This window comes from Hyla sarda, chromosome 7, assembly GCF_029499605.1.
Source record: "Hyla sarda isolate aHylSar1 chromosome 7, aHylSar1.hap1, whole genome shotgun sequence".
Classification (NCBI taxonomy): Eukaryota; Metazoa; Chordata; class Amphibia; order Anura; family Hylidae; genus Hyla; species Hyla sarda.
Window position 1 is genome coordinate 27,569,865 of NC_079195.1, and position 23,970 is coordinate 27,593,834.

General features: G+C 44.7%; 1 protein-coding gene and 1 long non-coding RNA gene across 11 annotated transcripts in view; one reads left to right on the forward strand and one right to left on the reverse strand.

Annotated features, from left to right (window-relative positions):
- LOC130282073 (alpha-2-macroglobulin-like protein 1) overlaps nt 1–23,970 on the reverse strand; it is a 137,209-nt gene that overhangs the window by 39,143 nt on the left and 74,096 nt on the right. For all 10 annotated transcript variants that reach the window (XR_008846234.1, XR_008846236.1, XR_008846235.1 and 7 more), the window contains exons 15-25: nt 21,605–21,754; nt 19,414–19,548; nt 18,524–18,620; nt 16,782–16,869; nt 15,132–15,357; nt 13,065–13,191; nt 11,496–11,617; nt 11,290–11,341; nt 8,786–8,875; nt 6,904–7,080; nt 6,255–6,336 (exon numbers count right to left, since the gene is read on the reverse strand). Coding sequence is in view for 7 of the 10 variants with exons in the window: in XM_056529944.1 (XP_056385919.1) it covers nt 6,255–6,336; nt 6,904–7,080; nt 8,786–8,875; nt 11,290–11,341; nt 11,496–11,617; nt 13,065–13,191; nt 15,132–15,357; nt 16,782–16,869; nt 18,524–18,620; nt 19,414–19,548; nt 21,605–21,754 (1,346 nt within the window). In the remaining 3 variants the exon portion in view is untranslated. The remainder of the gene's footprint in view (nt 1–6,254; nt 6,337–6,903; nt 7,081–8,785; nt 8,876–11,289; nt 11,342–11,495; nt 11,618–13,064; nt 13,192–15,131; nt 15,358–16,781; nt 16,870–18,523; nt 18,621–19,413; nt 19,549–21,604; nt 21,755–23,970) is intronic.
- Nucleotides 6,700–23,970, forward strand: part of LOC130282075 (uncharacterized) — a 58,395-nt gene continuing 41,124 nt past the window's right edge. Inside the window, exons 1-2 of the long non-coding RNA XR_008846237.1 lie at nt 6,700–6,913; nt 21,592–21,786. This is a non-coding gene — a long non-coding RNA (uncharacterized LOC130282075). The remainder of the gene's footprint in view (nt 6,914–21,591; nt 21,787–23,970) is intronic.

The following is a 23,970-nucleotide window of genomic DNA, read 5'->3' on the forward strand; positions in this document are numbered from 1 at the left end:
CACTACCTGCCAGCCGGCATCGTGACAGTAGATCCGGCCATGGATCCCGCTGAAGTTCCTCTGCCAGTTGTCGCCGACCTCACCACGGTGGTCGCCCAGCAGTCACAACAGATAGCGCAACAAGGCCAACAGCTGTCTCAACTGACCGTGATGCTACAGCAGCTACTACCACAGCTTCAGCAATCATCTCCTCCGCCAGCTCCTGCACCTCCTCCGCAGCGAGTGGCCGCTTCTGGTCTACGACTATCCTTGCCGGATAAATTTGATGGGGACTCTAAATTCTGCCGTGGCTTTCTTTCCCAATGTTCCCTGCACTTGGAGATGATGTCGGACCAGTTTCCTACTGAAAGGTCTAAGGTGGCTTTCGTAGTCAGCCTTCTGTCTGGAAAAGCTCTGTCATGGGCCACACCGCTCTGGGACCGCAATGACCCCGTCACTGCCTCTATACACTCCTTCTTCTCGGAAATTCGAAGTGTCTTTGAGGAACCTGCCCGAGCCTCTTCTGCTGAGACTGCCCTGTTGAACCTGGTCCAGGGTAATTCTTCCGTTGGCGAGTACGCCGTACAATTCCGTACTCTTGCTTCAGAATTATCCTGGAATAATGAGGCCCTCTGCGCGACCTTTAAAAAAGGCCTATCCAGCAACATTAAAGATGTTCTGGCCGCACGAGAAATCCCTGCTAACCTACATGAACTCATCCATCTTGCCACTCGCATTGACATGCGTTTTTCCGAAAGGCGTCAGGAGCTCCGCCAGGATATGGACTTTGTTCGCACAAGGCGTTTTTTCTCCCCGGCTCCTCTCTCCTCTGGTCCCCTGCAATCCGTTCCTGTGCCTCCCGCCGTGGAGGCTATGCAGGTCGACCGGTCTCGCCTGACACCTCAAGAGAGGACACGACGCCGCATGGAGAATTTCTGCCTGTACTGTGCCAGTACCGAACACTTCCTGAAGGATTGTCCTATCCGTCCTCCCCGCCTGGAAAGACGTACGCTGACTCCGCACAAAGGTGAGACAGTCCTTGATGTCTACTCTGCTTCTCCACGTCTTACTGTGCCTGTGCGGATATCTGCCTCTGCCTTCTCCTTCTCTACTATGGCCTTCTTGGATTCCGGATCTGCAGGAAATTTTATTTTGGCCTCTCTCGTCAACAAGTTCAACATCCCAGTGACCAGTCTCGCCAGACCCCTCTACATCAATTGTGTAAACAATGAAAGATTGGACTGTACCATACGTTTCCGCACGGAGCCCCTTCTAATGTGCATCGGACCTCATCACGAGAAGATTGAATTTTTGGTCCTCCCCAATTGCACTTCCGAAATCCTCCTTGGACTACCCTGGCTTCAACTCCATTCCCCAACCCTGGATTGGTCCACTGGGGAGATCAAGAGTTGGGGGCCCTCTTGTTTCAAGGACTGCCTAAAACCGGTTCCCAGTACCCCTTGCCGTGACTCTGTGGTTCCCCCTGTAACCGGTCTCCCTAAGGCCTATATGGACTTTGCGGATGTTTTTTGCAAAAAACAAGCTGAGACTCTACCTCCTCACAGGCCTTATGATTGTCCTATTGACCTCCTCCCGGGCACTACTCCACCCCGGGGCAGAATCTATCCTCTGTCCGCCCCAGAGACTCTTGCTATGTCGGAGTACATCCAGGAAAATTTAAAAAAAGGCTTTATCCGTAAATCCTCCTCTCCTGCCGGAGCCGGATTTTTCTTTGTGTCCAAAAAAGATGGCTCTCTACGTCCTTGCATTGACTACCGCGGTCTTAATAAAATCACGGTAAAGAACCGCTACCCCCTACCCCTCATCTCTGAACTCTTTGATCGCCTCCAAGGTGCCCACATCTTTACCAAACTGGACTTAAGAGGTGCTTATAATCTCATCCGCATCAGAGAGGGGGATGAATGGAAAACGGCATTTAACACTAGAGATGGACACTTTGAGTATCTGGTCATGCCCTTTGGCCTGTGCAACGCCCCTGCCGTCTTCCAAGACTTTGTTAATGAAATTTTTCGTGATCTCTTATACTCCTGTGTTGTTGTATATCTGGACGATATCCTGATTTTTTCTGCCAATCTAGAAGAACACCGCCAGCATGTCCGTATGGTTCTTCAGAGACTTCGTGACAATCAACTTTATGCCAAGATAGAGAAATGTCTGTTTGAATGCCAATCTCTTCCTTTCCTAGGATACTTGGTCTCTGGCCAGGGACTACAAATGGATCCAGACAAACTCTCTGCCGTCTTAGATTGGCCACGCCCCTCCGGACTCCGTGCTATCCAACGTTTTTTGGGGTTCGCCAATTATTACAGGCAATTTATTCCACATTTTTCTACCGTTGTGGCCCCTATCGTGGCTTTAACCAAAAAAAATGCCAATCCCAAGTCTTGGCCTCCTCAAGCGGAAGACGCCTTTAAACGGCTCAAGTCTGCCTTTTCTTCGGCTCCCGTGCTCTCCAGACCTGACCCATCTAAACCCTTCCTATTGGAGGTTGATGCCTCCTCTGTAGGAGCTGGAGCGGTCCTTCTACAAAAAAATTCTTCTGGGCATGCTGTTACTTGTGGTTTTTTTTCTAGGACCTTCTCTCCGGCGGAGAGGAACTACTCCATCGGGGATCGAGAGCTTCTAGCCATTAAATTAGCACTTGAGGAATGGAGGCATCTGCTGGAGGGATCAAGATTTCCAGTTATTATTTACACCGATCACAAGAACCTCTCCTATCTCCAGTCTGCCCAACGGCTGAATCCTCGCCAGGCCAGGTGGTCTCTGTTCTTTGCCCGATTTAATTTTGAAATTCACTTTCGGCCTGCCGATAAGAACATTAGGGCCGATGCTCTCTCTCGTTCCTCGGATGCCTCGGAAGTTGAACTCTCTCCGCAACACATCATTCCTCCTGACTGCCTGATTTCCACTTCTCCAGCCTCCATCAGGCTAACTCCTCCAGGAAAGACCTTCGTCTCTCCACGCCAACGCCTCGGAATCCTCAAATGGGGTCACTCCTCCCATCTCGCAGGTCATGCAGGCATCAAGAAATCTGTGCAACTCATCTCTCGCTTCTATTGGTGGCCGACTCTGGAGACGGATGTCGTGGACTTTGTGCGAGCCTGCACTGTCTGTGCCCGGGATAAGACTCCTCGCCAGAAGCCCGCTGGTTTTCTTCATCCTCTGCCTGTCCCCGAACAGCCTTGGTCTCTGATTGGTATGGATTTTATTACAGACCTACCCCCATCCCGTGGCAACACTGTTGTTTGGGTGGTCGTTGATCGATTCTCCAAGATGGCACATTTCATCCCTCTTCCTGGTCTTCCTTCAGCGCCTCAGTTGGCTAAACAATTTTTTGTACACATTTTTCGTCTTCACGGGTTGCCCACACAGTCTCGGATAGAGGCGTCCAATTCGTGTCAAAATTCTGGAGGGCTCTCTGTAAACAACTCAAGATTAAATTAAACTTTTCTTCTGCATATCATCCTCAATCCAATGGACAAGTAGAAAGAATTAACCAGGTCTTGGGTGATTATTTACGACATTTTGTTTCCTCCCGCCAGGATGATTGGGCAGATCTTCTACCATGGGCCGAATTCTCGTATAACTTTAGAGTCTCTGAATCTTCCTCCAAATCCCCATTTTTCGTGGTGTACGGCCGTCACCCTCTTCCCCCCCTCCCTACTCCCTTGCCCTCTGGTTTGCCCGCTGTAGATGAAGTGACTCGTGATCTTTCCACCATATGGAAAGAGACCCAAGATTCTCTTTTACAGGCTTCATCTCGCATGAAAAAGTTTGCCGATAAGAAAAGAAGAGCTCCCCCCATTTTTGCTCCCGGAGACAAGGTATGGCTCTCCGCTAAATATGTCCGCTTTCGTGTCCCCAGTTACAAACTGGGTCCACGCTATCTTGGTCCTTTCAAAGTCTTGTGCCAAATTAATCCTGTCTCTTACAAACTTCTTCTTCCTCCTTCTCTCCGTATTCCTAATGCCTTTCATGTCTCTCTTCTTAAACCACTCATCATCAACCGTTTCTCTCCCAAATTAGTTTCTCCCACTCCTGTCTCCGGTTCTTCTGACGTCTTCTCAGTGAAAGAGAAAAAGGTTCTTTTTGGTGGATTGGGAGGGCTGTGGACCTGAAGAGAGATCCTGGGAACCTGAGGACAACATCCTAGACAAAAGTCTGCTCCTCAGGTTCTCAGGCTCTAAGAAGAGGGGGAGACCCAAGGGGGGGGGTACTGTTACGCCGAGCGCTCCGGGTCCCCGCTCCTCCCCGGAGTGCTCGCTTCTCTCTCGCTACCGCAGCGCTCAGGGCAGCTCCACTGACCCGGTGCGCTGCGATACCGTCTCCAGCCGGGATGCGATTCGCGATGCGGGTAGCGCCCGCTCGCGATGCGCATCCCGGCTCCCGTACCTGACTCGCTCTCCGTCTGTCCTGTCCCGGCGCGCGCGGCCCCGCTCCCTAGGACGCGCGCGCGCCGGGTCTCTGCGATTTAAAGGGCCACTGCGCCGCTGATTGGCGCAGTGGTTCCAATTAGTGTGTTCACCTGTGCACTCCCTATTTATACCTCACTTCCCCTTCACTCCCTCGCCGGATCTTGTTGCCATTGTGCCAGTGAAAGCGTTTCCTTGTGTGTTCCTAGCCTGTGTTCCAGACCTCCTGCCGTTGCCCCCGACTACGATCCTTGCTGCCTGCCCCGACCTTCTGCTACGTCCGACCTTGCTTCTGTCTACTCCCTTGTACCGCGCCTATCTTCAGCAGTCAGAGAGGTTGAGCCGTTGCTAGTGGATACGACCTGGTCACTACCGCCGCAGCAAGACCATCCCGCTTTGCGGCGGGCTCTGGTGAAAACCAGTAGTGACTTAGAACCGATCCACTAGCACGGTCCACGCCAATCCCTCTCTGGCACAGAGGATCCACTACCTGCCAGCCGGCATCGTGACAGATATTCTTCATATAAGATAGGGATAGGAATAAGGCAATCCTTCATATAAGATATGGATAGGCATAAGGCTATCCTTCATATAAGATAGGGATAGGCAAAAGGATATTCTTCATATAAGATAGGGATCGGCATAAGGCGATCCTTCATATAAGATAGGGATAGGCATAAGGCTATCCTTCATATAAGATAGGGATCGGCATAAGGCGATTCTTCATATAAGATAGGGATCGGCATAAGGCGATTCTTCATATAAGATAGGGATAGACATAAGGCTATCCTTCATATAAGATAGGGATAGGTATAAGGTTATCCTTCATATAAGATAGGGATAGACATAAGGCTATCCTTCATATAAGATAGGGATAGGTATAAGGCTATCCTTCATATAAGATGGGGATAGACATAAGGCTATCCTTCATATAAGATAGGGATAGACATAAGGCTATCCTTCATATAAGATAGGGATAGGAATAAGGCAATCCTTCATATAAGATAGGGATAGGCATAAGGTGATTCTTCATATAAGATATGGACAGGTATAAGGCTATCCTTCATATAAGATAGGGATAGACATAAGGCTATCCTTCATATAAGATAGGGATAGACATAAGGCTATTCTTTATATAAGATAGGGATAGGCATAAGGCTATCCTTCATATAAGATAGGGATAGGTATAAGGCTATCCTTCATATAAGATAGGGATAGGTATAAGGCTACCTTTCATATGAGATAGTGATAGGCATAAGACTATCCTTCATATAAGATAGGCATAGGCATAAGGTTATCCTTCATATAAGATAGGCATAGGCATGAGGCTACTGTTCATAGAAGATAAAGATAGGCATATAGGGGGAGATTTATCAAAACCTGTGCAAAGGAAAAGTTACCCAGTTGCCCATAGCAACCAATCAGATGGCTTCTTTCATTTTGCAGAGGCCTTGTTAAAAATGAAGGAAGCAAGCTGATTGGTTGCTATGGGCAACTGGGCAACTTTTCTTCTGGACAGGTTTTGATAAATCTCCTCCATATATCCTTCATATAAGATAGGGACTATTAATAGTAATCAGAATATTGGGCAGACTAGATGGGCCGAATGGTTCTTATCTGCCGACACATTCTATGTTTCTATGTTTCTATAACTGACAAACATACAAATCTGTGTGTAGTTAGTCAGCTAGAAAATAGTATAAATTCTCAGAGCAAAATCCCCAAACAATCTGTGAAAATAGGAGATGGGGGTAGGAGGGGGATGCAGCTGCTATTCGCTTGTTAGATCCACAATATTTGGCTAGAAATCAATACATTTAATAAGAAGTGACTAATATTCACCAAGTGTTTCCTTCCTCATCTTTCACTCCGAATGCGCTATATGAGCCATCGTTGTGTTTAAAGGCGAGCTCTCCCTGATATCCTGGTGACAGGAGACATAATAATAGTAAACAACAATGGTGACATCTTTGAACCTGCTTAAAGGGGTACTCCGCTGATCAGCGTTTGGAACAAACTGTTCCGAACACTAGAGCCGCCGCCGGGAGCTTGTGACATCATAGCCTGGCCCATCATGACATCACGCCCCGCCCCTCAATGCAAGTCTATGGGAGGGGACGTGACAGTCATCACGCCCCCTCCCATAGACTTGCATTGAGGGGGCAGGATGTGACATCATGAGGGGCGGGCCTATGATGTCAGAAGCTCCCGGCACTGGTTCCAGCATTCAGAACAGTTTGTTCCAAACTCTAGGCAGCAGAGTACCCCTTTAATGTTCTGGCGGAATCCTCTCCACAGATATTGGCGTCTATGGGGACGGCAATATCCGCGTGGTCCTAGCACCAACTCTAGGCTAAAGTTGGTGCTGGCCGCACTCGGAACCTCCGGACGGAAAACTTCAGAGAGTTTGAACCAGCAAGTGAGAACCCGGCCGTACAACACAGAGATCCGCTCCAACACTACCATATATGTGTGAAAAGATATAACTCACCGCTTTGCAGGTAACCTATGCCTTTATCTTTCTGAGTAGTGTCCAGCTGTCCGGTGGCTTTGAGATAATCCAGCACATATATAGTGGGTCCCATGGTCAGCATGTTTTGTTCTCCGCAGCCATACGGCATTACGATGAGTCTATCGAGGTTCTGCAGCGCTGTCCCTAGAATGTCACCTGAGACAAAATGTTCACATGTAGCAAGTTGTCTTTTTCATAGTCCTCAAGCTTATTCAACTTACTTTAAACATTGTTATAGGGTAGGGTCACACGCAGCGCATGCGCAGAATAGTTGACGCTGAAGATGCACTGTCGGCAGTCAGAGCAGAGCGACCTCCCTGTAGATCTGTGTGTCTGCTCGGAGCAGAGAATTTCCCACCAGCTAGGAGCTGACATACAGAGCTACAGCAGCAGGGAGATTGCTCTGCAGTTGCTCTGTGATTGCCGGCAGCGCATCCGCAGCATCAAATACACTGCAGGTCTGCTGTGCATAACCCTACCCTTACAGATAAATCCCATCATGTCTTCTACTCCAGTCAGAGCTGCATTTGGAATTCTTTAGGGTCTAATATTCTGTTGTATGAGATCATATTTACCATTTACATGGCTCAGTGGTAGGGAGTGAAGAATCAGATATACATTGTCAAAACTATTTGATCCCCTGCTGATTTATTTGCTGAATAACAATAAAAAGATCCAGAATACTCAGACCCCGACCGATCAAAACTTTTGACAGGTCTCTAGGACTTGTTAAGTTTTTTTAAATGACAGGTACACAATAATGTGAACTGACCTTAACCAACTTATGTGTCTAATCAGTTTACCCAGGTGAACTCCAGCTCCAGCAGCCTAATAAATGACCAGGTGCAGTGATCAAACCCCACACCCACTCTCTCTGAAAAATATAGGCAGCATTAGAGGGGTACTCTGCTGATCAGCGTTTGGAACAAACTGTTCCGAATGCTGGAGCCAGCGACGGGAGCTCGTGATGTTATAGCCCCGCCCCCTGATGATATCACACCCCACCCCCTCAATGCAAGTCTATGGGAAGGGGCGTGATGGCTATCACGCCCCTTCCAATAGACTTGCATTGAGGGGGCAGGGTGTGATGTCATGAGGGGGCGGGGCTATGACATCATGAGCTCCCAGGGCCGGCTCAAGCATTCGGAACAGTTTGTTCCACACGCTGAGCAGCGGAGTACCCTTTTAAAGGAGTACTGCAGTTTTAGACAACTTATCCCCTATATACAGGACAGGGGATAAGTGTCTAATCACCGGTGGTCCGACCGCTGGGACCCCCACAATCTCCCATACGGGGACCCGGCATTGCAGCGGCTCTGCGCGGGTAATGCGCGTGCCGTCGATCTCACTAAGGTCGACAACAGGTCCCCTCCATACAGCTCTATGGGAGAGGCGGGGATGCGCGAAAGCTGGCTCTCACCCATAGAGATGCATGGAGGGGCGTGCCGGCTGTGGCGACATGCTGCGGCTGACACGCCTCCTGCACGGGAGAGCCGCGGCAGAGCTGGGGCCCCGTACAGGAGATTGTGAGGCTCCTAGCGTTTGGACCCCCCATCAGAAACTTATCCCCTATTCCCCATGTGTCTAGACTTCCCAATAAAACAATAGAAACATTAGTTCAATACATAATTTAAGAAATTGTTTCAGTGAAATAACATGAATAGTATAGTTGCAAACCCACACCTGCCACATCAGCTAAAATAGGTAAGCACAAAAGGCATACACAAGGCATTCTCTAAGAATTGCCTAGGCTATATAAACATTTCTGGAGTGCTGCTTTAATTAATTGTTCCCCTTCTGTATAGAAAATGTTCACAGTCATTTATCCTACCGATCTCTATTGGGATTTATTTTCTCTTACCTAACACAGAGACATATGCTTCCTGGGATTTCTCCACCCATGTACTTGGTAATGTAAGGGAGATGGATTTTTGTATGTTGTTAGCTGAGGCTATAAGAGATAAGTAAGAGATATGTTTATTAGACGCCATCTTCCAAACATTCCATAACCTTAAAAAAAATAAAAAAATCCTGGGGCACAGATGTATTAGGATTATACACCAATGAACCATAACTTTAAAACTTTAAAACCAGTAAATAACTTTGATCTTAAGATAATGTCACCACCCAAGTGACCGGTCAGTTCTTGAAGTTGATGCTGGCAGCAGGACAAATGGGCATTTGTTTCTAGATGACTGGGTCAGAGTATCTCCAGAATGGCGGGTGTAGTGGGGTATTCCCAGGATATAGGGGTTAATTCCTATCAAATATTCGTTGGGCACAAATATTTGCATTTTGAATTTTTTATCGCGAATATGGCAAATTCGCGAATATTGCCAATATATTCGCTATATATTCAAAATTGCAAATATTTTTTTTTCCGCATATGCGCATATTCCTTCTTTTCACTTGTGGGCCAATTAGAATGATGTAAATACACTTGTCAGAGGTTATCAACTACATTCCTAGCAACCAATAGTAAAGTTGCCCCCCCCCCCTCACTGTTTTCTTCCTCAAATGCGCGAATATGCAAATATTCACTTATGCGAATATTCGCATATGCGAATATAACGAATTCCCAAAATTCGCGACTATAGGACGAATATTCGTCTATATATTCACGAAATATCGCAAATTCGAATATGGCCAATGGCGCTCATCCCTGCCTATGATATCATATTATCGTATCTGTAGGGACCTACTTTGTGATATACCTTATTGTGGGTTTCTGCAAACAAAAATTGTCCCACTGATTGCGGGGGGAGTTGCCGCTAGGTCCCCCTGCGATCTCCGGGCATGGCACTGCAGCATTTTGAACACAGAAGCTCCGAGATTTTTGTGTTCGTGACACCATGCCACACCCCCTCTATTGATGTCTATGGGAGGGGCCATGATGGCTAGTACATAGCTGTCATGCCTTCTCCTTTAGACATGAATGGAGGGGGGTGGGACTGCTGTGGTCGCCTGACATCCGGCACGGAGCAAGGTTCGTTGAGCCCTTGATAAAGCTGGTTACGGATGGCGAAATGTCACTGGGGGGGGGATGTTAGTGTGGTGCATTTTTAATCAGCAGCATATCTGGATCAAAATATTCATGTTGGAAAATCAGTAAATCCCATGGAGGAAATCCTCAGCATCCCTGTAGGGAGCTATTAGGTTGACCAGCAAGGATATCATAGGAGCATGCACTCCATTAACAAATGATACAGAAGTTGTGATTTTAAACTACACATTTATATTTGGATTTCTGTTACACCTTTGCATTTTTTAAGATGAAATAGTAAAGAGAAGTTTTATATAAAACAATCTATGGGGTTCCCTAGTTAGGGATAATTAGTCCTGGAGGGATGAGAACCTTGATGGGAATTTGAAAATAGTTGATGATACAGGACACCGCAACTTGTTTATGCGAAGACTGGTCAGAGCACCCACGCTGACTCCTGTCCACCAATGAACGTGTCTACAATGGGCCCTTAATAACTGGAACTGACATTATGTGGCGTTAATGTGACACGTACCATCTACCAAAACATCCTATAGACAAAGTCCTCCCTTTCATGGCCCCAAAGCCTCTTTCAGAAAAATATTGCTCCGGCCACACTGCAGACATTGTTCAGGAATGAGGAACACGACAAAGATCAAGGATTCCGGATTCCCCAGACCTCAATCTGATGGATCATCTGTGGGATGTGCTGAAGAAACATGTCCGATCGATGGAGGCTGAAGCCTCATAACTTACAGTAGTGGTCTCAAACTGTGGCCCTCCAAAGGTTGCAAAACTGGCATGCTGGGAGTTGATGTTTTGCAATGTCTGGTGGGCCACAGTATGCAATGTCTGGTGGGCCACAGTATGAGACCACTGACTTACAGGATCTGATACCACAGGACATATCATAGGTCTATGGAGTCCGGGCCTTGATGGATCAGCATGAGCGTGATCACTATAATAATAGGTTTTAAAGGGGAACTCCGGTGGAATTATTATTTTTTTTAAATCAACTGGTGCCAGAAAGTTAAACAGATTTGTAAATTATTTCTATTTAAAAATCTTAATCCATCCAGTACTTATCAGCTGCTGTATACTCCACAGGAAGTTCTTTTCTTTTTGAATTTCCTTTCTGTCTGACCACAGTGCTCTCTGCTGACACCTTTGTGTATGTCAGGAACTGTCCATCTGACCACAGTGCTCTCTACTGACACTTCCGTCCATATGAGGAACTGTCCAGAGCAGTATATGTTTGCTATGGGCATTTACTCCTGCTCTGGACAGTTCCTCATATGGACGGAAGTGTCAGTAGAGAGCACTGTGGTCAGATGTACCCCACATCCCCCCAACAACCCCAGGATAATTTTTCCATGTGTTACCATTCAGACACAAGTACATATTTTCAGCCATCTCTTTCTTGATGCCTCCAGGCTAAATGAAACAAAAAGAATAAAAGACTATGTAAATACCGAGCAAATGCAGGTAACAGCAGATATAGAATATAAGATATCATTTACTTCATAAGACAATCCCATTGTATAATGCAAATGCTGGAAAATTTTTTACTAAAGATCTCTAAACTTACTTTAACAAAGAGTTGTTTTTTCACTATGTCTAGCCTTCCACCAATGGGCACATATGGTATCGCCCCATTACAGGTAATATTGCTGGTCACTGCTTCAGCTCTCACCATGAGGGCCAACAATCCTGGAAACGGGAAGAAGACAGAAGACACAAATAATTCAGGGTATATATGACAAAACACATCAAAACCTGTGCAGAGGAAAAGTTGAGCAGCTGCCCATTGCAACCAATCAGATCGCTTCTTTCATTTCTAACAAGGTCTCTGAAAAATGAAAGAAGCAATTTGATTGGTTACTAGGGGCAACTGATGAACTTTTCCTCTGCACAAAATTTATCCCCTATCCACAGTGGCCCGGCATTGCCGTGCTGTGCGCCGGCTAATGCGTGTAGCTCATTGAGCTCGATGGGCACGCCCCCTCCATACAGCTTTATGGAAGGGGCGGGGAGGCACAAACGTGGCAAAGCAGGGGCCCCGTGCTGGAGATCACGGGGGGTCCCAGCATTCGGACCCCCTGCAATCAGACACTTATCCCCTATCCTGTGCATAGGGGATACGTTTTATTCGCTGCAGATTTCCTTTAATCCTAGGGGGTTTCAGGACTGGAGCCCTGCATAAGGGGTTGGGATCCTGCAGGTTGTCCCGCAGGATCCAATCAAAACCATGTGGGACATGAGGTTGTTGCAGGCTGGAGTTGTCGGGCACAGAACACACAACAGGTCACTCAAAATCCAGCGCAGTCCCGCAAACCTATGAAATCCATAGGGGGTTGATGAAATTGCACAAGGAGGTGATAAAATGGCAGAAGGGGGTAAAAGCTGTGACAAAATATTTGTAGGAGCGAGCAGGATTGGACACATGGGTTGCAGAAGCGGGCGGTAATGGTCGGAAATCCAGTGCGGGCAGAAGCGGGATTAAGAAAACAGTCTCAGGCAGGGCTCTATTCAAGATCACCAGAAAGGCCACACAAAATGTATGTATTATATATTTATAAATATGGTATCAATAAAGACTGAAAAATATTGGTAGTAATACTGTAAAAAAAAAAAAAATTAATTAATTGATTAACCCTCAAATATTTGAGTCCATTGGCGGCTTCCAATAGAGTCAGCCTTCTAGACTCTCTTGACATCAGGTAATTTATAGTTTCACACCTTGACTGAATAGAGGATTTTGCAGGCACCTTGTTGGGCCTACATAACCGTAAATGCACAATAGGTCACTACAAATGTGCGTTGTGGAAAACCAACTACGATGCAATTTTTAAATCATGTTAGTATATATCACAGATTCTTGTACTCTTGGATTTGTAATGGATCTTCCCTGTTGACGTCACCCTACGGAATTTCCGCCCGAAATTCTGCTTAGGAATTTTGGTTGGAAATTAAGTGGAGTAGACTTTCATAGCTGGCAATGGGATTCCGTTGCATAGTGCACACTATGGAATTTCAGTTAGCAAAACAGGCTGAAAATATGTCCAGAAAAGACATTTGGGTAAATAATAACAATTTATTCTTCAACAACACAGCCAAGAGAATGTCCTGGAAGGTGCTGGAGCCCTGTGGGAATTACCTATGGTGTCGGCCGTGATATTCCAGCTGAAGGTCACTGTTTGACCGGCGCAGACACAACTAGACCTCATACAGTCCTTGCAATCCTTCACTGAGAAATCTGTAGAGTTGTGCAGGGTCACCCGGACCTAAACAAAGCACATGAGCTGCTGAAAACGGAATGTAACTTCAGATTAAAAGAAATCTATATCTTAGCAATAAATGGATAAACAAACTAAAATATAAAAGGCATTATAAGCATATAATTTCCCATTGGGACTATTCCTTTGGACATGCAATTTGTTTGACGGTGACCCCCAAAAAATGGCCATTGCCTAATAACCAGAGAGTTAAAAAGCAATAATGTTACCCATCATTAAATATCTGAAAACATATAAGGACAGTGCTAGAACAATGACAAGAATATTTAAATTATTTGGGAAAATACAACGTCCATGGTGTTATTAGGAGATCTCCCAATCCAACAAAAATTCTACATAGTGTAACCATTAAGAGCGTGAAAATACTGCAGATGCCCAAGCGCTGTCACTTGCTTCCCTTTAGATTTTAAACAGATTGCAGTGCGCAAACTCATCAACCTTCATGTAACATAGGGATAGGCCTAAGGCTATCCTTCCTATAAGAGAGGGATAGGCATAAGGCTACCCTTTATATAAGATATGGATGGGCATAAGGCTACCCTTTATATAAGATAGGGATAGACATAAGGCTACTCTTCATATAAGATAGGGATAGGCATAAGGCTACCTTTTATATAAGATATGGATGGGCATAAGGCTATCCTTCATATTAGAAAGGGATAGGCATAAGGCTATCCTTCATATTAGAAAGGGATAGGCATAAGGCTATCCTTTACATGAGATAGAGAAAGGCATAAGGCTATCCTTAAAGGGGTATTCCAGGCCAAAACTTTTTTTTATATATCAACTGGCTCAGGAAGGTTAAACAGATTTGTATATTACTTCTATTAAAAAATCTTAATCCTTCCAATAGTTATTAGCTTCTGAAGTTGAGTTGCTGTTTTCTGTCTAACTGCTTTCTGATGACTCACGTCCCGGGAGCTGTGCAGTTCCTATAGGGATATTCTCCCATCATGCACAGCTCCCGGGACGTGACATCATCATTGAGAAGTTAGACAGAAAACTTCAGAAGCTAATAACTATTGGAAGGATTAAGATTTTTTAATAGAAGTAATTTACAAATCTGTCCAACTTTCCGGAGCCAGTTGATATATGAAAAAAAGTTTTTGCCTGGAATACCCCTTTAATATGAGATAGGGACAGACATAAGGCTATCCTTCACATAAGATAGGGGTAGGCATAAGGCTATCCTTCATATAGGATAGGGCCAGGGACCAATAGTTCTTATCTGCCGACACATTCTATGTTTCTAACCTTTCCTTTCAAACAGGGGAAGTTGGTGGGGTTTAACAGCTGTCAGACACCTACTTATCAATCCCTTATCACCTAACTAGTGAAACATGATTTTTTAACAAAATATTACAATTTCGGAACACCAGTCTTCTGTCTTCTTCCTGCATTCAAGACAAAAACTCAGTGCTGGACCTGTCAGCTCAACCAATCATTGGCTGAGACAGGACACCACCGCGGCCAGTGACTGACTGAGAGGGCAGGTCCTGCACCGAGCACCTGTCCTAGATGCAGCAAGAATACATAAAATTGGAAGCCAGATGGAGCTGAACAGGAGCTGCGGGGCACCGGAGAGAGGTAAGTATGGCTTCTTTTCTTCTACTGCCCCAGCAGCATATTATTTTTTATTATTTAGACACTGAAATACATTGTGTTCATTAGGGGTACTCCATCCCCAGTCATCTTATCCCCTATCCAAAGGATAAGGGATAAGATGTTTGATAATAGGGGGTCCGATGTCTAGAGGACAAGATGTCTAGGGGCGGAGTACCCCTTTGAGTCTCCTGGACAAAGTTGTAGAAATTCTCTCAAGAGATTCCCTTATCTCTTATCGTACCTATCAATGCCTAACCAGAAGAAAGGGCAACGCCAATGAAGCTTCCTAAAGCCCCTTTACAGGCATCTTTTCTATCACTCACCATCAAACACTGTCTGAGATAATTGAAGACAACAGCTTGAAGAGACAGCGTCTCTCCTTGAATGATGGAATATGGCAGAACAAGATCTACGAAGAACGGTTTGAAGACAGTCAAAGAAATTTGTGGGGACAGGCCAAATCCCTGGTCTCCCATACAGAAGGCTCTGGCATTGAATTGCGTGATGGAGTCTGGTACTGTGACCTGGATGCTTGATCGACCAAGTTTACTATAAAATAAGAAAAATAATTAAATAAATCAACACATCTTTCTGTTATCTGTAGTTTTTAATGGTACTATACTGGGTTATATGGGACTTTTTGCTCTTATTTTATAAATTTTCTCATATGTGATGTGACCAAAAATCAGCAATTCTGACTTTTATTTATTATTATGCAATTCAGAACACAGAATCAATATTATAAAATTTTATTTTTTTTTTTTACTTTTTAAAGAAAATCTGTCATTAGTGTCACCTGCACTAACCTATCAGTTCTGTTCTCTGGTTTTCCCGCTATCTTCTATTGTTTTCATTCCAGGGCCAACTTGGAGCATTGGCGGAGCTTCCTGATGTCACCACTGCTGTTTGCTAGCAGTGGGACCCAGCGGAGAAGCATCAGCATGACGTCAGGAAGCTCCACCCATGCTCCATACAAAAACAACAGAGAAAGATACCGGGAGAACAGGAGCACGGGTCAGGATCAGGTAAGTTTGGCTGTCATCAGTGTCACCTGCACTACCTGTCTGTACCTAGAGATTAGTGCAGGTGACACCCATGACCGATTTCCCATGAGTCCCTATAAGGAACTTTTATAAGCAATGCTTGTATTGCTTATACTGGTTAATGCTATGCTATTGAATAGCATTGATCAAAGATCTGCTCTCTACTAGTAGAGATTGTCTGTTGCAAAATCTATGATAAGATTACCATGTGGTAAGGAAATATGTTGTAAAGGAGCCACTCGGGCACCCAACATGCACAACACCTGTCATTTAAACATATAAAATAGCGCATTTGCTCTTTATGGCCGCACTTAAGGTGTTAAATGACTGACATCAGTGTGATCGCTGATGACGGTCATTGACTGTGGTTCCCACTCTTGTGCTTGCTACATAGACTATGCATGATGTCTGATGTCGCCAAAGGGTTAAAGTCTATAGAAAGGTTGCCATCAGTGCACACATTATTAAAAAATTGGCCATAATTTCAAATAGGAATTATAGTAATCAACATGTTCATTACTTGTGTCTGTTAGTGAGAAATAATGGGTAGAATACCAAAATCCAACCTTTAAATGCCAGAAAATGGTAGTAAATATGTAAAACAACTTTTTTTTTTGAAAAACAGTTCCAACTTTTACGGCTACAAATAAGACAGAAAATACCTTATGTTAGGACATTATCTAAGCAAGTTATTTGCACATTTTTCTTTAATCTTATGTTTTTTGTTCTAATATTGGGGTGACAGTTTTCAATATAGTCTTAAGTTATCATTTTTCATAGTTCCTTAAGTTACAAAAATTTAAAGTTAAAATCATTATGAACGTTCTCCTTATCCACTACTGTGACGAAAACATGGAGGATGCTATTATAAAGAATGTCAGACATTTCCCATAATGATAGTGGTGAAATTCTTATTGTTAAGGTCATTACCCGATGGGCACAAGGTCCCAGAGCCAGGTGCCAGGGAAAAAAGCTCTAACCACACCAGGTGACGGAGACGGCTGCGGTGGCACATTAGCTGTGGAAAGAGATTTAATGAAGAACTTTAGTGCCAGTTTCTAATTATGAAAATCTCAAAATGTTTCTAAATTAAAAAATAAATAAATAAATGTATTCAAGTATTTAGCTATTTTTCAGATAGACAGCAGTTTAGCTCCATTCCCTGTAAACTTATTTAGATTAAGCTTTTGTCTAATCTAAAAAAACGATATTTTCCAAGCTGCATTCCTAATTCTATTGGTTGATTTAGAAAACAGTCTTGCCCATAGCCTCAACTATAAAGGGGTACTCCGCTGCTAAGCGTTTGGAACAAACAGTTTTGAACGCTGGAGCCGGGAGCCTGTGAAGTCATAGCCCCGCCCCCTCATGATGTCACACCCCGCCCCCTCAATGGGACTATGACGTCACAAGCTCCCGGCGCCGGCTCCAGTGTTCGGAACAGTTTATTCCAGATGCTGAGCAGCGAGGTACCCCTTAACACCTTAGCAAAGGCCTTTTTTACATGGGCTGACAGAGGCACCAGAAAAAGTTCTGATCTCAATGATAATGGTAGTCACTAGATCGTTTGTGTGGCCCTTTATGAGTGATGATCATCGAGATCGTCACTTCTTCTTATTCCCTCTTTGCCCCTTCGGAAAAAAGCCTTAAAGGGTTACTCCACCCCTAGACATCTTATCCTCTATCCAGCACTGGGACCCCCATGATCTTCAGCACTATATATATATCTGTTCCTAACCACTTTCACACCCCCTCCAATAGACATGATTGGAGGGGTGTGATGTGACGTGACAAACACAGAAGCTCAATGCCGACGTTCTGAACATGTTCAGAACACCGGGGTGCTGGCCCGGAGATCACAGGGGGGTCCGAGTGGCTTTTAGATAGTGGATAAGATGTTTAGGGGTAGAATAACCCTTTAACTTCATCATTTTGGGCCTCACATTACCTATTTACAAAGGGCGATGTGCGGCTAAAAAAAAACTATTTTAATGGTCGCAAAAAAGAGACGACCAGCTGACAAATGAGCACTTTATCAGGAAAGGGCATTCCTACAAACGATCATTCGCCCAATGAATGGCCGGTGTGAACTTTAATAAATCAGAGGGTTTGTTTATTTTTCATTACATATGACTACACTTCCAAGAATGCAAATGATCACGTTAGCCTCTGTGCAGGCAATGAACAAGCAGGGAATGCCGAGCAACCTAAACTGTAAAGAATGACATTGGTGAAGGCAGCTTATATGTAATATAGTATGTTACACAGGATCAGTACAATATCATACATCCAAATTGTCCTGACTTTGGCATAAAACCCCCACAAACAAGACCACAAAAGTGCCAGACCTTATGTAATCCCCATGTACAATTGGTCATTTTGGGGTATTTCTAAGCTTCAAGTAGCTGTTCAAAGGGGTCTTAATTTTGCCTAGATAAATCTATGATTTTTTTCCTATATGATTTCATCAATGGCAACCAAATCCAATGACCGGCTTCTTAGTTATAACCTTTGGTCAAAAGTAATAAAATAACATTTAGCATTTGATGTTGTATCACATTTTATAATGGTTTCTAAACATTCTTGTAACCAACTGCAAATGGTATACGCAAAATCGTAATGAAGTGAACTTATCCGAATGTCTTATGGAAGTGCACATTCATACAGTTTCTTACCGGCATAGAGGTTTGTGTCTGAAGGCTGATCGCAGGTTACGGGGGGAACCGGTGGCTGCAGTATGTGAGTGTTTGTTAGTATCTTCATACCGATTTCCTACATACCGAGAGAGGAACAAAGGAAAAACTTTTATCAAAAAGTCTATCTCATGTGTACGTACTGTGAGGGCATGTAATCTGTTTTGTATCGGCCATTGTAGACTGGAAAAAGGATGACTGTCAGTGAGAGAAAGTCCAGAAAAATCCCTGCCCCCATAACAATTGCTTAATTTACTGTATCCGCAATCGGAATATTAACTGCACAAGCATACAAGGTAATGACATCGGTGTAATATAATGCTGCATTTTGAACTGAAAGGTGCGTTAGGATAGCAGAAGATCAACTGGTGCAAAAGTCAAGGGGGGATATTTATCAAAGTTGTCTATGTCCCGCATCAATATAGACCAATCTACAGAGTCTTTGGCTGGTCTAGTGTGCGCCTAATTTATCAAATGGTGTACGGCTCTTGATAAATTCTGTGCACAGACTTCATGATCTATGCTTCAGTCTATATTTAAACCTGCTCCAACATGATCTAACATTTTGGCGCACTTTCAGCCAATGCGACTTGTCGCTGAAAAGTCGCTTTTGATAAATTCAGCACCAATGCATTTTTCAATGCATTTCAGTCTAAAATAAACTAGAATGCATCGTGTTCTATAAATTCTCTAGAGCAAAAGTCGCAGAAAAGTCGCACATATTTAGACTGCGACTTTCTGTGCGACAAATTTAGACAGGAAAAACCAGTCTAAATCCTTTGATAAGTATCCCCCAATGAGTCAATGGAGAAGACAGAAAATAGGACAAGGTAAGCGCAAGACAGTATTTGTAGACGCTATTTAGGACATACTTTGAATAAACTGAACACGTCCACCGAATAACCATCCCATCCAAAATATGAAGGCCACCAGCAACGTAGAAATGGTCTCTCCTGTACTGTGCTCGGATATCCACCTCTTATTAAGTCATTAAACATATTAGAAACCTAGAAAGATGACATGAAAAAAAAAACACTTGTTTTCCTAGACTCAAAGGGGTACTCCGGCCCTAAGACATCTTATTTCCTATCCAAAGGATAGGGGGAAAGATGCCTGATTGCAGGGGTACTGCTGCTGGGGACCCCCGCAATCTTTCATATAGCACCCCGCTATCATCAGCCTCCGGAGCGAACATTGCTCCGGGTCTGATGAATCACGATTGACGGGGCCGGAGTATCGTGACATCACGACTCCGCCCTGTGTGACGTCACACTCCTGATGATAGTGGGGTGCTGCATGAAAGCTTGCGGGGGTCCCCAGCGGCTGACCCCCCCCCGTGATCAGGCATCTTATCCCAAATCTTTTAAATGGGTACTGTCATTGCCAAACATTTTTGACAATGTCAAAAGTGTTGATCGGTGGGGGTCTGGGTGGGAAATCGCTAGAATGAGCAGGGAGACATAGTAACATAGTTTGTTAGGTCGAAAAAAAGACAAGAGTCCATCGAGTTCAACCTAAAACCCTATTGTGTTGATCCAGAAGAAGGAAAAAAAATAAACTATGAGGATGATGCCAATTGCCCCATGACTGAGGAAAAATTCCTTCCCGACTCCAATATGGCATCAGAATAAATCCCTGGATCAACATTCTAATGTCAGGGAAGGTAGAAAAAAGATCCTTTCTCGGCGCAGTTGCAGAGTCATAAGCAGGTAGCAGTAGTCATCAGTATATCATAATAAAATTTATTCGGCACACAGTGGCAACGCGTTTCTTGCCCATATCGGGCCCTTCCTCAGGCAGATCAACATTCTATCCACATAAATCTAGTATCCATAACTTGTGATATTATATTTAAAAAATAATAGACCCCCCCTTGAACTTGTTTGTTGAGTCAGACATCACAACATCATGCGACAGAAAGTTCCATAGTCTCACTGCTCTCACAGTAAAGAATCCTCGTCTGTGATGATAGTGAAACCTTCTTTCCTCTAGACGTAGAGGATGCCCCCTTGTCATGGTTATCAGCCTATGTATAAAAAGATCACTAGAAAGATCCCTGTACTGTCCATTTATATATTAGTACATTGTGATCAGATTGTCCCTAAGACGTCTTTTCTCTAAACTAAATAACTCCAAGCTTAATAACCTGTCATGGTCCTGTAATCCTCCCATACCATTATTATCTTTGTCGCCCTCCTCTGCCCCCTCTCCAGTTCAGCCAGGTCCTTCTTATATACAGTTGCCCAAAATTGGACACAATACTTCATATGTGGTCTGACGCATGCACACGAAGCTCCTTCTTTCCCAGCTGTGAAAGAAGGACTCCTATAGAGAGTCTATGGGCCTGTCTTCTGTCTCGAGCACAGATTGGGGAAAGGCGGCACTAAGTCACATGCCTCCTCTTAATCACTGGCGATCAGTGGGGGTCTGTACACCCAGACCCCCATGGATCAAAACTTTTGACATGCCTCTATGACTGGTTCTAAACCCAGTCCTCAAGGCCCAACAACAACATTTTGTTTTTTTAGATACTCCATTGGAATTGAACCGGAAAAAAATTAAAATCTTATACAGTTGGTGGCCTTGAGCACTGTGGCCTTTCAGGCATTGCAAAACTTCAACTCTCAGCATACCCGGACAGCCGTTGGCTGTCCGGGCATGCTGGGAATTGAAGTTTTGCAACATCTAGAGGGCCACAGTTTGAGACCTCTGGCTTTGAGGACTGGGTTTGGGACTTCTGCTCTATGACATGTCCCACAGGAGAGCATAAATTACTATATAACTAGACAGCCGAAAATTTGAAAGAGACAATGCTGTAGTGTCTTGACCTGTCACTACTCATAGTGCAGCCACTGAAAAGACAAGCAGAAGTAAATATCGAAGAGGCTACAGCCCTTTGACATAGTGGATTGGAGTCGGACCCCCTAATCTAATATTGAGGCCATCAACTTTTAAAGCCCATGTGACCTCTGTAAGGTAGGCCATATAGTAGGACAGTAATTTTTTTTATAGACGTCTTCTAAACTCCTTTCTTCTTATTTCGATTTCAGATTTTGCCCTTACTGTATCCGCAGTCAACTCCTTGTCTTCATTGTTAATCTGAACGCTTTTATCCACAGCTCGGATCGAGCACCAAGATCTGGCTGAGGCTCCGATGTGGAGACTGAGCTCAGCTTTTGGGCTGGCTTCTGTCCGGGCAAACTTCAACCAGGCCTGCCAGAGAAGAAGACAACAGGCATGAAGGGGTAAGAAGAAAACTTAGTCTCTTTATGTAATAATGTGTAGGTTTATATTTTGAAGTGTAGCTGTCCTTCACAAAAACTTTTAATATAATGTAGATAATAGCAGTATATGTATATTTGTAATATGAAGAAAGAGGGAAGATGCAGGGATCTTCCAGAGAAAATGGTGCTTGCGGAGCGGCACTCACCTCCTGTCAGCCGGCAGATTAATAAACCGTCAGGATACAGGCTTGTTCATAAAACCATAGAAGATTTTATTTGCAATTATAAAACAGGAACAACGCGTTTCGAGGGGCGGAGACCCCCTCTTCATCAGGTCCTCTTGAGAACCTGACGAAGAGGGGGTCTCCGCCCCTCGAAACGCGTTGTTCCTGTTTTACAATTGCAAATAAAATCTTCTATGGTTTTATGAACAAGCCTGTATCCTGACGGTTTATTAAGCTGCCGGCTGACAGGAGGTGAGTGCCGCTCCCTAAGCACAATTTTCTCTGGAAGATCCCTGCATCTTCCCTCTTTCTTCATTGTCCGGACCTGGCAGCACTCCTCCACACATCTTCCCCGAAAGAGTGGGAAACAAGCGACAATGGGTGTTGTGCTCTCAGCGCAACACAGCAAGGTGAGCAAAACCTTCTCCTGAGTTTTTCTCATCTTTTTCTTATATAAAAAAGATAATCGTGCTTAGATGCGCACAGGTCCTTTTCTGTTTTTGTCTCTACATTTATTATATTTGTAATATACATTAATTAAAAAATGTGTATATTTTTGGGTGAAAAAATGCTGTACCTGCAGCTGTTGCCTGTGTGTCTCTCTGAGGAGACCAAATACAGGAAGTGAGGGCAGGACAAGCAGGGCTCTGTGCAAATTCCTGGCTTGTCAATCACCCTGATGTGTGAGTCGGGAGAGTGTCACAGAGTCTCACTGCACAGAACCCCGCTTGCAGTGCACAGAGCCTTGCTTGTCCTCAGTGCACAGAGCCCTGCTTGTCCTCAGTCCGTGTACAGAGCCCTGCATGTCCTCAGTGTACATAGCCCTGCTTGTCCTCAGTGTACAGAGCCCTGCTTGTCCTCAGTGTACAGAACCCTGTTTGTCCTCAGTATACAGAGTCCTGCTTGTCCTCAGTGTACAGAGCCCTGCTTGTCCTCGGTGTACAGAGCCCTGCTTGTCCTCGGTGTACAGAGCCCTGCTTGTCCTCAGTGTACAGAGCCCTGCTTGTCCTCAGTGTACAGAGCCCTGCTTGTCCTTAGTGTACAGAGCCCTGCTTGTCTTCAGTGCACAGAGCCCTGCTTGTCCTCAGTGCACATAGCTCTGCTTGTCCTCAGTGTACAGAGCCCTGCTTGTCCTCATTGCACAGAGCCCTGCTTGTCCTCAGTGTACAGAGCCCTGCTTGTCCTCAGTGTACAGAGCCCTGTTTTTCCTCAGTGTACAGAGCCCTGCTTGTCTTCAGTGTACAGAGCCCTGCTTGTCTTCAGTGTACAGAGCCCTGCTTGTCCTCAGTGTACAGAGCCCTGCTTGTCTTCAGTGTACAGATCACTGCTTGTCCTTAGTGTACAGAGCCCCGCTTGTCCTCAGTGTACAGAGCCCCGCTTGTCCTCAGTGTACAGAGCCTTGCTTGTCCTCAGTGTACAGAGCCCTGCTTGTCCTCAGTGTACAGAGCCCTGCTTGTCCTCAGTGTATATTACAAAAATACATATAATGGTATAATTTACATTATATAAAAAGTTTTTGTTAACGCCAGGTATACTTTAAATAAATGGATTGAAAACTAGGTAAGCTTCAACAAAAATTGAAGAAAAATGATTCCACCTGGAATTTCAAATCCCAATAAATTAAAGGAAATCTGTCATCAGTGTCACCTGCACTAATCTGTCGGTTCAGACAGGTAGTGCAGGGGACATTGATGACCACCATACTTACCTGGCGCCGTTCTGTGCTGTCGTTCTCCAGCAATCTTCCACCGCATCTTCCATTCGGGGGCCGACTTGGAGCATGGGCCGAGCTTAGTGACACAAAGCTCTGCCCATGCTCCAATTCGGCCCTGGAACGTTAGGGAAAGTGGAAGATTGTGGGAGAACCTGAGTACGGAACGAGACCAGGTAAGTCATTGTCATCAGTGTCACCTGCACTATCGATCTGTACCGACAGGTTAGTGCAGGTGATATTGATGACAGATTTCCTTTAAATTGAATG